Source organism: Anomaloglossus baeobatrachus, chromosome 4 (genome assembly GCF_048569485.1).
Source record: "Anomaloglossus baeobatrachus isolate aAnoBae1 chromosome 4, aAnoBae1.hap1, whole genome shotgun sequence".
NCBI classification, from domain to species: Eukaryota; Metazoa; Chordata; class Amphibia; order Anura; family Aromobatidae; genus Anomaloglossus; species Anomaloglossus baeobatrachus.
Window position 1 is genome coordinate 674,844,397 of NC_134356.1, and position 15,772 is coordinate 674,860,168.

General features: G+C 56.3%; 1 protein-coding gene across 1 annotated transcript in view; it reads left to right on the top strand.

Annotated features, from left to right (window-relative positions):
• The window catches only part of GAL3ST4 (galactose-3-O-sulfotransferase 4), a 56,443-nt gene that overhangs the window by 27,250 nt on the left and 13,421 nt on the right, over positions 1-15,772 (top strand). The window contains exon 2 of the mRNA XM_075346676.1: positions 2,092-2,202. Coding sequence (XP_075202791.1) covers positions 2,096-2,202 — 107 coding nt within the window. The 5' untranslated portion in view covers positions 2,092-2,095. The remainder of the gene's footprint in view (positions 1-2,091; positions 2,203-15,772) is intronic.

Genomic DNA, 15,772 nt, shown 5'->3' on the forward strand with positions numbered 1-15,772 from the left:
TATGTATCTCTGTATACAGGGAGCTCCCCCTAGTGGTGGCTGCAGACAGGATCTTATCATGTATCTTTATATACAGGGAGCTCCCCCTAGTGGTGGCTGCAGACAGGATCTTATCATGTATCTCTGTATACAGGGAGCTCCCCCTAGTGGTGGCTGCAGACAGAATCTTATCATGTATCTCTGTATACAGGGAGCTCCCCCTAGTGGTGGCTTCAGAGATAATCTTATCATGTATCTCTATATACAAGGAGCTCCCCCTAGTGGTGGCTTCAGACAGAATCTTGTCATGTATCTCTGTATACAGGGAGCTCCCCCTAGTGGTTGCTGTAGACAGAATCTTATCATGTATCTCTGTATACAGGGAGCTCCCTCTAGTGGTGGCTTCAGAGATAATCTTATCATGTATCTCTATATACAAGGAGCTCCACCTAGTGGTGGCTGTAGACAGAATCTTATCATGTATCTCTGTATACAGGGAGCTCCCCCTAGTGGTGACTGCAGACAGAATCTTACCATGTATCTCGGTATACAGGGAGCTCCCCCTAGTGGTGGCTGCAGACAGGATCTTATCATGTATCTCTGTATACAGGGAGCTTCCTCTAGTGGTGGCTTCAGAGATAATCATATCATGTATCTCTATATACAAGGAGCTCCCCCTAGTGGTGGCTGCAGACAGAATCTTATGATGTGTCTCTGTATACAGGGATATCCCCCTAGTGGTGGCTGCAGACAGAATCTTATCATGTATCTCTGTATACAGGGAGCTCGCCCTTTTGGTGGCTGCAGACAGGATCTTATCATGTATCTCTGTATACAGGGAACTCCCCCTAGTGGTAGCTGCAGACAGGATCTTATTATGTATCTCTGTATACAGGGAGCTTCCTCTAGTGGTGGCTGCACACAGGATCTTATCATGTATCTCTGTATACAGGGAGCTCCCCCTAGTGGTGGCTGTAGACAGGATCTTATCATGTATCTCTGTATACAGGGAGCTCCCCCTAGTGGTGGCTGCAGACAGGATCTTATTATGTATCTCTGCATACAGGGAGCTCCCCCTAGTGGTGGCTGCAGACAGGATCTTATCATGTATCTCTGTATACAGGGAGCTCCCCCTAGTGGTGGCTGCAGACAGGATCTTATTATGTATCTCTGCATACAGGGAGCTCCCCCTAGTGGTGGCTGTAGACAGAATCTTATCATGTATCTCTGTATACAGGGAGCTCCCCCTAGTGGTGGCTGCAGACAGGATCTTATCATGTATCTCTGTATACAGGGAGCTCCCCCTAGTGGTGGCTGCAGACAGGATCTTATCATGGATCTCTGTATACAGGGAACTCCCCCTAGTGGTAGCTGCAGACAGGATCTTATTATGTATCTCTGTATACAGGGAGCTTCCTCTAGTGGTGGCTGCACACAGGATCTTATCATGTGTCTCTGTATACAGGGAGCTCCCCTTAGTGGTGGCTGCAGACAGGATCTTATCATGTATCTCTGTATACAGGGAGCTCCCCCTAGTGGTGGCTGCAGACAGGATCTTATCATGTATCTCTGTATACAGGGAGCTCCCCCTAGTGGTGGCTGCAGACAGAATCTTATCATGTATCTCTGTATACAGGGAGCTCCCCCTAGTGGTGGCTGCAGACAGGATCTTATCATGTATCTCTGTATACAGGGAGCTCCCCCTAGTGGTGGCTGCAGACAGGATCTTATCATGTGTCTCTGTATACAGGGAGCTCCCCCTAGTGGTGGCTGCAGACAGGATCTTATCATGTATCTCTGTATACAGGGAGCTCCCCCTAGTGGTGGCTGCAGACAGGATCTTATCATGTGTCTCTGTATACAGGGAGCTCCCCCTAGTGGTGGCTGCAGACAGGATCTTATCATGTGTGCCTGTATACAGGCAGCTCCCCCTAGTGGCAGCTGCAGATAGAGCCATATTATGTATCTTTGTATACAGGGAGCTCCCCCTGGTGGTGGCTGCAGATAGAGCCATATTATGTATCTTTGTGTGCACGGAGACGGGATTTATCTAAGTTATAAAACTAAACTCATCATGACACCTGACATTATGTTCTTTTTCATTCCTTTCAGGACAATGAGGTTAAGTCAAGTCTGCCGGATACAGATCCTGGGTTTTGGCCTCATCGTTCTTATGGCCGTGGCAATTACTATTCAGATTCTGGGCATCCACTTTCCGAGGAGGTGAGTGATTGATGATCGGACCGTCCGCTCAATGTTGTTAACGTCACTGAGCTTAAATGGATTGTTTAGGGTTGGAATCGGGATGTGTTTTTCCCACAACAACGCCGCTCCCTATTTTAATAACTTTATTATATGACAAAACCCAGATCGCTCATAGCGTGACTGCAGCTATCAGGGCATGCTGGGAGTTGTAGTTATATATCATCTGCAGAGCCGCAGGCTGGGGATGTTGGTGGCCACCATATGAGGACATCTTACCGCCTGTAACTCACTGGTCTCGGAGGAGACAACCCCATGGGACCTCGTCTTCTCAGGATTCAAATATTTTCTACATTTCTGGTATTTATACCCTCTACAGAGGAATGTTCCCAGATTTACAGAAACGGTGGGAACAGTCCATTATTTATGGAGTCGGTGGTTACATTCAGTCATTTATAAGGAAGTGTATCAGTGTCCTTCTGTACTGTACTTCTGCATGTGTACGTGATTGGACCTGTCCAGGCGATCTGCCTTACCTTCCATCCCTCCCTACACTGTATACAGCATGTGAACGTGATTGGACCTGTCCAAGTGATCTGCCTTACCTTCCATCCCGCCCTACACTATGTATGCGTGATGTTCTCATAGTACACAGGGGATAACAAGATGGCTGAGAGAAAAACGGGTTAAATGCTGCGCTAGAAACCACAATTCCGATGGATAAAAGCGCAGCATTTAACCCGTTTTTCTCTCAGCCATCTTGTTATCCACTATTTCTGCATCGGGGCTGCTGCTGACCACTACTGCTTAATCTGCCTATAAGCTTGCATAGGAGTTGTGCCTGTCACAACTGTAACAGGTGAGTGCCTGTCTTTACATGTGTATCTCCTTATCCACCAGATAAGACCCTATTTCTGCGCTTGTTTCTTCCACAGTTTCTCCTAGTACACAGGGGAGACACAGGAAAGAGACACAAGTGGCACGAGACACACAGGAGGCAGAAGAGACACAGGAGGGAGGAGAGACACAGGAGACAGGAGAGACACAGGAGGCAGGAGACACACAGGAGGCAGAAGAGACACAGGAGGGAGGAGAGACACAGGAAAGAGACACAAGTGGCACGAGACACACAGGAGGCAGAAGAGACACAGGAGGGAGGAGAGACACAGGAGGCAGGAGAGACACAGGAGGGAGGAGAGACACAGGAGGCAGGAGAGACACAGGAGGCAGAAGAGACACAGGAGGGAGGAGAGACACAGGAGGGAGGAGAGACACAGGAGGGAGGAGAGACACAGGAGGGAGGAGAGACACAGGAGACAGGAGAGACACAGGAAGCAGGAGACACACAGGAGGCAGAAGAGACACAGGAGGGAGGAGAGACACAGGAGACAGGAGAGACACAGGAGGCAGGAGACACACAGGAGGCAGAAGAGACACAGGAGGGAGGAGAGACACAGGAAAGAGACACAAGTGGCACGAGACACACAGGAGGCAGAAGAGACACAGGAGGGAGGAGAGACACAGGAGGCAGGAGAGACACAGGAGGGAGGAGAGACACAGGAGGCAGGAGAGACACAGGAGGCAGAAGAGACACAGGAGGGAGGAGAGACACAGGAGGGAGGAGAGACACAGGAGGGAGGAGAGACACAGGAGGGAGGAGAGACACAGGAGACAGGAGAGACACAGGAGGCAGGAGACACACAGGAGGCAGAAGAGACACAGGAGGGAGGAGAGACACAGGAGACAGGAGAGACACAGGAAAGAGACACAAGTGGCACGAGACACACAGGAGGCAGAAGAGACACAGGAGGGAGGAGAGACACAGGAGGCAGGAGAGACACAGGAGGGAGGAGAGACACAGGAGGCAGGAGAGACACAGGAGGGAGGAGAGACACAGGAGAGAGGAGAGACACAGGAGAGAGGAGAGACACAGGAGGGAGGAGAGACACAGGAGGCAGAAGAGACACAGGAGGGAGGAGAGACACAGGAGAGAGGAAAGACACAGGAGGGAGGAGAGACACAGGAGGCAGGAGAGACACAGGAGGGAGGAGAGACACAGGAGGGAGGAGAGACACAGGAGGGAGGAGAGACACAGGAGGGAGGAGAGACACAGGAGGGAGGAGAGACACAGGAGGGAGGAGAGACACAGGAGGGAGGAGAGACACAGGAGACAGGAGAGACACAGGAGACAGGAGAGACACAGGAAGCAGGAGACACACAGGAGGCAGAAGAGACACAGCAGAGAGGAGAGACACAGGAGGGAGGAGAGACACAGGAGGGAGGAGAGACACAGGAGAGAGGAGAGACACAGGAGAGAGGAGAGACACAGGAGGGAGAAGACACACAGGAGGCAGGAGAGACAGGAGGGAGGAGAGACACAGGAGGGAGGAGAGACACAGGAGGGAGGAGAGACACAGGAGAGAGGAGAGACACAGGAGAGAGGAGAGACACAGGAGAGAGGAGAGACACAGGAGGGAGGAGAGACACAGGAGACAGGAGAGACACAGGAGGCAGGAGACACACAGGAGGCAGAAGAGACACAGGAGAGAGGAGAGACACAGGAGGGAGGAGAGACACAGGAGGGAGGAGAGACACAGGAGAGAGGAGAGACACAGGAGAGAGGAGAGACACAGGAGGGAGAAGACACACAGGAGGCAGGAGACACACAGGAGGCAGGAGAGACAGGAGGGAGGAGAGACACAGGAGGGAGGAGAGACACAGGAGGGAGGAGAGACACAGGAGGGAGGAGAGACACAGGAGAGAGGAGAGACACAGGAGAGAGGAGAGACACAGGAGAGAGGAGAGACACAGGAGGGAGAAGACACACAGGAGGCAGGAGACACACAGGAGGCAGGAGACACAGGAGGGAGGAGAGACACAGGAGGGAGGAGAGACACAGGAGGGAGGAGAGACACAGGAGAGAGGAGAGACACAGGAAGCAGGAGACACACAGGAGGGAGGAGAGACACAGGAGAGAGGAGAGACACAGGAGAGAGGAGAGACACAGGAGGGAGGAGAGACACAGGAGGGAGGAGAGACACAGGAGGGAGGAGAGACACAGGAGGGAGGAGAGACACAGGAGGCAGGAGACACACAGGAGGCAGGAAAGACACAGGAGGGAGGAGAGACACAGGAGGGAGGAGAGACACAGGAGGGAGGAGAGACACAGGAGAGAGGAGAGAACAGGAGGCAGGAGACACACAGGAGGCAGGAGAGACACAGGAGGGAGGAGAGACACAGGAGGGAGGAGAGACACAGGAGGGAGGAGAGACACAGGAGGGAGGAGAGAACAGGAGGCAGGAGACACACAGGAGGCAGGAGACACAGGAGGGAGGAGAGACACAGGAGGGAGAAGAGACACGAGGGAGGAGAGACACAGGAGGGAGAAGACACACAGGAGGCAGGAGACACACAGGAGGCAGGAGACACACAGGAGGGAGGAGAGACACAGGAGAGAGGAGAGACACAGGAGGCAGGAGAGACACAGGAGGCAGGAGAGACACAGGAGGGAGGAGAGACACAGGAGGGAGGAGAGACACAGGAGGGAGGAGAGACACAGGAGAGAGGAGAGAACAGGAGGCAGGAGAGACACAGGAGGCAGGAGAGACACAGGAGGCAGGAGAGACACAGGAGGGAGGAGAGACACAGGAGGGAGGAGAGACACAGGAGGGAGGAGAGACACAGGAGGGAGGAGAGACACAGGAGGGAGGAGAGACACAGGAGGGAGGAGAGACACAGGAGAGAGGAGAGAACAGGAGGCAGGAGAGACACAGGAGGCAGGAGAGACACAGGAGGGAGGAGAGACACAGGAGGGAGGAGAGACACAGGAGGCAGGAGAGACACAGGAGGGAGGAGAGACAAAGGAGGCAGGAGAGACACAGGAGGGAGGAGAGACACAGGAGACAGGAGAGACACAGGAGACAGGAGAGACACAGGAGGGAGGAGAGACACAGGAGGGAGGAGAGACACAGGAGGGAGGAGAGACACAGGAGGCAGGAGAGACACAGGAGGCAGGAGAGACACAGGAGGCAGGAGAGACACAGGAGGCAGGAGAGACACAGGAGGGAGGAGAGACACAGGAGGGAGGAGAGACACAGGAGGGAGGAGAGACACAGGAGGGAGGAGAGACACAGGAGGGAGGAGAGACACAGGAGGGAGGAGAGACACAGGAGGCAGGAGAGACACAGGAGGCAGGAGAGACACAGGAGGGAGGAGAGACACAGGAGGGAGGAGAGACACAGGAGGCAGGAGAGACACAGGAGGGAGAAGAGACACAGGAGACAGGAGAGACACAGGAGGGAGGAGAGACACAGGAGGGAGGAGAGACACAGGAGGGAGGAGAGACACAGGAGGGAGGAGAGACACAGGAAGGAGGAGAGACACAGGAGGGAGGAGAGACACAGGAGGGAGGAGAGACACAGGAGGGAGGGAGACACAGGAGGCAGGAGAGACACAGGAGGCAGGAGAGACACAGGAGGGAGGAGAGACACAGGAGACAGGAGAGACACAGGAGGGAGGAGAGACACAGGAGGGAGGAGAGACACAGGAGGGAGGAGAGACACAGGAGGGATGAGAGACACAGGAGGGAGGAGAGACACAGGAGGCAGGAGAGACACAGGAGGGAGGAGAGACACAGGAGGCAGGAGAGACACAGGAGGCAGGAGAGACACAGGAAGCAGGAGAGACACAGGAAGCAGGAGAGACACAGGAGGGAGGAGAGACACAGGAGGGAGGAGAGACACAGGAAGGAGGAGAGACACAGGAGGGAGGAGAGACACAGGAGGGAGGAGAGACACAGGAGGGAGGAGAGACACAGGAGGGAGGAGAGACACAGGAGGCAGGAGAGACACAGGAAGCAGGAGAGACACAGGAGGGAGGAGAGACACAGGAGGCAGGAGAGACACAGGAGGCAGGAGAGACACAGGAGGCAGGAGAGACACAGGAGGGAGGAGAGACACAGGAGGGAGGAGAGACACAGGAGGGAGGAGAGACACAGGAGGGAGGAGAGACACAGGAAGTAGGAGAGACACAGGAGGGAGGAGAGACACAGGAAGCAGGAGAGACACAGGAGGGAGGAGAGACACAGGAGGCAGGAGAGACACAGGAAGCAGGAGAGACACAGGAGGGAGGAGAGACACAGGAGGGAGGAGAGACACAGGAGGGAGGAGAGACACAGGAGGCAGGAGAGACACAGGAGGCAGGAGAGACACAGGAAGCAGGAGAGACACAGGAGGGAGGAGAGACACAGGAGGGAGGAGAGACACAGGAGGCAGGAGAGACACAGGAAGCAGGAGAGACACAGGAGGCAGGAGAGACACAGGAGGCAGGAGAGACGCACGAGAGACACAGGAGGCAGGAGAGACACAGGAGGGAGGAGAGACACAGGAGGCAGGAGAGACACAGGAGGGAGGAGAGACACAGGAGGGAGGAGAGACACAGGAGGGAGGAGAGACACAGGAGGGAGGAGAGACACAGGAGGCTGGAGAGACACAGGAGGGAGGAGAGACACAGGAGGGAGGAGAGACACAGGAGGCAGGAGAGACACAGGAAGCAGGAGAAACAAAGGAGGCAGGAGAGACACAGGAGGGAGGAGAGACACAGGAGGGAGGAGAGACACAGGAGGGAGGAGAGACACAGGAGGGAGGAGAGACACAGGAGGGAGGAGAGACACAGGAGGGAGGAGAGACACAGGAGGGAGGAGAGACACAGGAGGAAGGAGAGACACAGGAGGAAGGAGAGACACAGGAGGGAGGAGAGACACAGGAGGAAGGAGAGACACAGGAGGGAGGAGAGACACAGGAGGGAGGAGAGACACAGGAGGCAGGAGAGACACAGGAGGGAGGAGAGACACAGGAGGGAGGAGAGACACAGGAGGCAGGAGAGACACAGGAGGGAGGAGAGACACAGGAGACAGGAGAGACACAGGAGGGAGGAGAGACACAGGAGACAGGAGAGACACAGGAGGGAGGAGAGACACAGGAGGGAGGAGAGACACAGGAGGCAGGAGAGACACAGGAGGCAGGAGAGACACAGGAGGGAGGAGAGACACAGGAGGCAGGAGAGACACAGGAGGGAGGAGAGACACAGGAGGGAGGAGAGACACAGGAGGCAGGAGAGACACAGGAGGGAGGAGAGACACAGGAGGGAGGAGAGACACAGGAGGCAGGAGAGACACAGGAAGCAGGAGAAACAAAGGAGGCAGGAGAGACACAGGAGGGAGGAGAGACACAGGAGGGAGGAGAGACACAGGAGGGAGGAGAGACACAGGAGGCAGGAGAGACACAGGAGGCAGGAAAGACACAGGAAGCAGGAGAGACACAGGAGGGAGGAGAGACACAGGAGGGAGGAGAGACACAGGAGGCAGGAGAGACACAGGAAGCAGGAGAGACACAGGAGGCAGGAGAGACACAGGAGGCAGGAGAGACGCACGAGAGACATAGGAGGCAGGAGAGACACAGGAGGGAGGAGAGACACAGGAGGCAGGAGAGACACAGGAGGGAGGAGAGACACAGGAGGGAGGAGAGACACAGGAGGGAGGAGAGACACAGGAGGGAGGAGAGACACAGGAGGCAGGAGAGACACAGGAGGGAGGAGAGACACAGGAGGGAGGAGAGACACAGGAGGCAGGAGAGACACAGGAAGCAGGAGAAACAAAGGAGGCAGGAGAGACACAGGAGGGAGGAGAGACACAGGAGGGAGGAGAGACACAGGAGGGAGGAGAGACACAGGAGGGAGGAGAGACACAGGAGGGAGGAGAGACACAGGAGGGAGGAGAGACACAGGAGGGAGGAGAGACACAGGAGGGAGGAGAGACACAGGAGGGAGGAGAGACACAGGAGGAAGGAGAGACACAGGAGGAAGGAGAGACACAGGAGGGAGGAGAGACACAGGAGGAAGGAGAGACACAGGAGGGAGGAGAGACACAGGAGGGAGGAGAGACACAGGAGGCAGGAGAGACACAGGAGGGAGGAGAGACACAGGAGGCAGGAGAGACACAGGAGGGAGGAGAGACACAGGAGACAGGAGAGACACAGGAGGGAGGAGAGACACAGGAGACAGGAGAGACACAGGAGGGAGGAGAGACACAGGAGGGAGGAGAGACACAGGAGGGAGGAGAGACACAGGAGGCAGGAGAGACACAGGAGGGAGGAGAGACACAGGAGGCAGGAGAGACACAGGAGGGAGGAGAGACACAGGAGGGAGGAGAGACACAGGAGGCAGGAGAGACACAGGAGGGAGGAGAGACACAGGAGGGAGGAGAGACACAGGAGGCAGGAGAGACACAGGAGGGAGGAGAGACACAGGAGGGAGGAGAGACACAGGAGGCAGGAGAGACACAGGAGGGAGGAGAGACACAGGAGACAGGAGAGACAGGAGGGAGGAGAGACACAGGAGGGAGGAGAGACACAGGAGGGAGGAGAGACACAGGAGGGAGGAGAGACACAGGAGGGAGGAGAGACACAGGAAGGAGGAGAGACACAGGAGGCAGGAGAGACACAGGAGGGAGGAGAGACACAGGAGACAGGAGAGACACAGGAGGGAGGAGAGACACAGGAGGGAGGAGAGACACAGGAGGGAGGAGAGACACAGGAGGGAGGAGAGACACAGGAGGCAGGAGAGACACAGGAGGGATGAGAGACACAGGAGGGAGGAGAGACACTCGAGGCAGGAGAGACACAGGAGGGAGGAGAGACACAGGAGGGAGGAGAGACACAGGAGGCAGGAGAGACACAGGAGGCAGGAGAGACACAGGAAGCAGGAGAGACACAGGAGGGAGGAGAGACACAGGAGGGAGGAGAGACACAGGAGGGAGGAGAGACACAGGAGAGACACAGGAGGGAGGAGAGACACAGGAGAGACACAGGAGGGAGGAGAGACACAGGAGGGAGGAGAGACACAGGAGGGAGGAGAGACACAGGAGGGAGGAGAGACACAGGAGGGAGGAGAGACACACGAGGCAGGAGAGACACAGGAGGGAGGAGAGACACAGGAGGGAGGAGAGACACAGGAGGCAGGAGAGACACAGGAGGCAGGAGAGACACAGGAGGCAGGAGAGACACAGAAGGGAGGAGAGACACAGGAGGGAGGAGAGACACAGGAGGGAGGAGAGACACAGGAGGGAGGAGAGACACAGGAGGGAGGAGAGACACAGGAAGTAGGAGAGGCACAGGAGGGAGGAGAGACACAGGAAGCAGGAGAGACACAGGAGGGAGGAGAGACACAGGAGGCAGGAGAGACACAGGAAGCAGGAGAGACACAGGAGGGAGGAGACACACAGGAGGGAGGAGAGACACAGGAGGGAGGAGAGACACAGGAGGGAGGAGAGACACAGGAGGGAGGAGAGACACAGGAGGCAGGAGAGACACAGGAGGCAGGAGAGACACAGGAGGCAGGAGAGACACAGGAAGCAGGAGAGACACAGGAGGGAGGAGAGACACAGGAGGGAGGAGAGACACAGGAGGCAGGAGAGACACAGGAAGCAGGAGAGACACAGGAGGCAGGAGAGACAGAGGAGGCAGGAGAGACGCAGGAAAGACACAGGAGGCAGGAGAGACACAGGAGGGAGGAGAGACACAGGAGGCAGGAGAGACACAGGAGGGAGGAGAGACCCAGGAGGGAGGAGAAACACAGGAGGGAGGAGAAACACAGGAGGGAGGAGAGACACAGGAGGCAGGAGAGACACAGGAGGGAGGAGAGACACAGGAGGCAGGAGAGACACAGGAAGCAGGAGAAACAAAGGAGGCAGGAGAGACACAGGAAGCAGGAGAGACACAGGAAGGAGGAGAGACACAGGAAGCAGGAGAGACACAGGAAGCAGGAGAGACACAGGAAGCAGGAGAGACACAGGAAGCAGGAGAGACACAGGAAGCAGGAGAGACACAGACAACAGGAGAGACACAGGAGGCAGGAGAGACGCACGAGAGACACAGGAGGCAGGAGAGACACAGGAGGGAGGAGAGACACAGGAGGGAGGAGAGACACAGGAGGGAGGAGAGACACAGGAGGGAGGAGAGACACAGGAGGCAGGAGAGACACAGGAGGGAGGAGAGACACAGGAGGGAGGAGAGACACAGGAGGGAGGAGAGACACAGGAGGCAGGAGAGACACAGGAAGCAGGAGAAACACAGGAGGCAGGAGAGACACAGGAAGCAGGAGAGACACAGGAAGCAGGAGAGACACAGGAAGCAGGAGAGACACAGGAAGCAGGAGAGACACAGGAAGCAGGAGAGACACAGACAACAGGAGAGACACAGGAGGCAGGAGAGACACAGGAGGCAGGAGAGACACAGGAGGCAGGAGAGACACAGGAGGGAGGAGAGACACAGGAGGGAGGAGAGACACAGGAGGGAGGAGAGACACAGGAGGGAGGAGAAACACAGGAGGGAGGAGAGACACAGGAAGCAGGAGAGACACAGGAAGCAGGAGAGACACAGGAAGCAGGAGAGACACAGGAAGCAGGAGAGACACAGGAGGCAGGAGAGACACAGGAGGCAGGAGAGACACAGGAAGCAGGAGAGACACAGGAGGGAGGAGAGACACAGGAGGCAGGAGAGACACAGGAAGCAGGAGAGACACAGGAGGGAGGAGAGACACAGGAGGGAGGAGAGACACAGGAGGGAGGAGAGACACAGGAGGGAGGAGAGACACAGGAGGGAGGAGAGACACAGGAGGAAGGAGAGACACAGGAGGGAGGAGAGACACAGGAGGGAGGAGAGACACAGGAGGAAGGAGAGACACAGGAGGGAGGAGAGACACAGGAGGGAGGAGAGACACAGGAGGGAGGAGAGACACAGGAGGAAGGAGAGACACAGGAGGGAGGAGAGACACAGGAGGGAGGAGAGACACAGGAGGCAGGAGAGACACAGGAGGGAGGAGAGACACAGGAGGGAGGAGAGACACAGGAGGCAGGAGAGACACAGGAGGCAGGAGAGACACAGGAGGCAGGAGAGACACAGGAGACAGGAGAGACACAGGAGGGAGGAGAGACACAGGAGACAGGAGAGACACAGGAGGGAGGAGAGACAGGAGGGAGGAGAGACACAGGAGGCAGGAGAGACACAGGAGGCAGGAGAGACACAGGAGAGAGGAGAGACACAGGAGGCAGGAGAGACACAGGAGGGAGGAGAGACACAGGAGGGAGGAGAGACACAGGAGGCAGGAGAGACACAGGAGGGAGGAGAGACACAGGAGGGAGGAGAGACACAGGAGGCAGGAGAGACACAGGAGGGAGGAGAGACACAGGAGGGAGGAGAGACACAGGAGGGAGGAGAGACACAGGAGGGAGGAGAGACACAGGAGGGAGGAGAGACACAGGAGGGAGGAGAGACACAGGAGGGAGGAGAGACACAGGAAGGAGGAGAGACACAGGAGGGAGGAGAGACACAGGAGGGAGGAGAGACACAGGAGGCAGGAGAGACACAGGAGGCAGGAGAGACACAGGAGGGAGGAGAGACACAGGAGACAGGAGAGACACAGGAGGGAGGAGAGACACAGGAGGGAGGAGAGACACAGGAGCGAGGAGAGACACAGGAGGGAGGAGAGACACAGGAGGGAGGAGAGACACAGGAGGCAGGAGAGACACAAGAGGGATGAGAGACACAGGAGGGAGGAGAGACACAGGAGGCAGGAGAGACACAGGAGGGAGGAGAGACACAGGAGGGAGGAGAGACACAGGAGGCAGGAGAGACACAGGAGGTAGGAGAGACACAGGAAGCAGGAGAGACACAGGAGGGAGGAGAGACACAGGAGGGAGGAGAGACACAGGAGGGAGGAGAGACACAAGATAGACACAGGAGGGAGGAGAGACACAGGAGAGACACAGGAGGGAGGAGAGACACAGGAGGGAGGAGAGACACAGGAGGGAGAAGAGACACAGGAGGGAGGAGAGACACAGGAGGGAGGAGAGACACAGGAGGGAGGAGAGACACAGGAGGGAGGAGAGACACAGGAGGCAGGAGAGACACAGGAGGCAAGAGAGACACAGGAGGCAGGAGAGACACAGGAGGGAGGAGAGACACAGGAGGCAGGAGAGACACAGGAGGGAGGAGAGACACAGGAGGGAGGAGAGACACAGGAGGGAGGAGAGACACATGAGACAGGAGAGACACAGGAGGCAGGAGAGACACAGGAAGCAGGAGAGACACAGGAAGCAGGAGAGACACAGGAAGCAGGAGAGACACAGGAGGTAGGAGAGACACAGGAGGGAGGAGAGACACAGGAGGGAGGAGAGACACAGGAGGCAGGAGAGACACAGGAGGCAGGAGAGACACAGGAAGCAGGAGAGACACAGGAGGGAGGAGAGACTCAGGAGGGAGGAGAGACACAGGAGGGAGGAGAGCCACAGGAGGGAGGAGAGACACAGGAGGGAGGAGAGACACAGGAGACAGGAGAGACACAGGAGGCAGGAGAGACACAGGAAGCAGGAGAGACACAGGAAGCAGGAGAGACACAGGAGGGAGGAGAGACACAGGAGGGAGGAGAGACACAGGAAGCAGGAGAGACACAGGAGGCAGGAGAGACACAGGAAGCAGGAGAGACACAGGAGGGAGGAGAGACACAGGAAGGATAGATACAAGAGGAAGGAGAGACACAGGAGGCAGGAGAGACACAGGAGGAAGGAGAGACACAGGAGGCAGGAGAGAAGCAGGAGGCAGGAGAGAAGCAGGCGGCAGGAGAGACGCAGGCAGCAGGAGAGACACAGGAGGCAGGAGAGACACAGGAGGCAGAAGACACAGGAGGCAGGAGAGACACAGGAGGCAGGAGAGACACAGGAGGCAGGAGAGACACAGGAGGCAGGAGAGACACAGGAGGCAGGAGAGACACAGGAGGCAGGAGAGACACAGGAGGCAGGAGAGACACAGGAGGGAGGAGAGACACAGGAGGGAGGAGAGACACAGGAGGGAGGAGAGACACATGAGACAGGAGAGACACAGGAGGCAGGAGAGACACAGGAAGCAGGAGAGACACAGGAAGCAGGAGAGACACAGGAGGTAGGAGAGACACAGGAGGGAGGAGAGACACAGGAGGGAGGAGAGACACAGGAGGCAGGAGAGACACAGGAGGCAGGAGAGACACAGGAGGCAGGAGAGACACAGGAAGCAGGAGAGACACAGGAGGGAGGAGAGACTCAGGAGGGAGGAGAGCCACAGGAGGGAGGAGAGCCACAGGAGGGAGGAGAGACACAGGAGGGAGGAGAGACACAGGAGGGAGGAGAGACACAGGAGACAGGAGAGACACAGGAGGCAGGAGAGACACAGGAAGCAGGAGAGACACAGGAAGCAGGAGAGACACAGGAGGGAGGAGAGACACAGGAGGGAGGAGAGACACAGGAAGCAGGAGAGACACAGGAGGCAGGAGAGACACAGGAGGGAGGAGAGACACAGGAGGGAGGAGAGACACAGGAAGCAGGAGAGACACAGGAGGGAGGAGAGACACAGGAGGGAGGAGAGACACAGGAGGGAGGAGAGACACAGGAAGCAGGAGAGACACAGGAGGGAGGTGAGACACAGGAGGGAGGAGAGACACAGGAGGGAGGAGAGACACAGGAGGGAGGAGAGACACAGGAAGCAGGAGAGACACAGGAGGGAGGAGAGACACAGGAGGCAGGAGAGACACAGGAAGCAGGAGAGACACAGGAAGCAGGAGAGACACAGGAGGGAGGAGAGACACAGGAAGCAGGAGAGACACAGGAGGGAGGACAGACACAGGAGGGAGGAGAGACACAGGAGGCAGGAGAGACACAGGAGGCAGGAGAGACACAGGAGGCAGGAGAGACACAGGAGGGAGGAGAGACACAGGAGGGAGGAGAGACACAGGAGGGAGGAGAGACACAGGAGGCAGGAGAGACACAGGAGGGAGGAGAGACACAGGAGGGAGGAGAGACACAGGAGGGAGGAGAGACACAGGAGGCAGGAGAGACACAGGAGGCAGGAGAGACACAGGAGGGAGGAGAGACACAGGAGGGAGGAGAGACACAGGAGGGAGGAGAGACACAGGAAGCAGGAGAGACACAGGAGGGAGGACAGACACAGGAGGGAGGGAAGACATAGAACATGTAAGAAGTAGGAGAAACATAGCAGACAGGGTAGACACAAGAGGCATCAGAAACAGTTACTGATTAAATAGAAATATCTCCAAGAAGCAATACATAGCATCGTTGTGGAAAGGTACCAAGATATGGTCACCTGACCACCAGCACACACTCGTAATAAAGTATACATACAAGAGGACATAGGTCTGTGCAATTTCAGTACATTTATTAGATGCAAAAATTATTGGCACACATAAAGGCGGAAGGACAATCATAAAACAGAACACAGCAGCACATGATATATTTAGCGCAAGAGTAAATACCTCACTGCTTAGTTACATACAGGGCCTTGTGAAAGTATTCAACCCCTTGAATTTTTCAACCTTTTCCCACATTTCAGGCTTCAAACATAAAGATAAAAATGTTAATGTTCTGGTGAAGAATCAACAACAAGTGACACAATTGTGAAGAGGAAGGAAATTTATTGCTTATTTTAAACTTGTTAAAAAAAATTAATAACTGAAAATTGTGGCGTGCAATATTATTCATCCCCTTTACTTT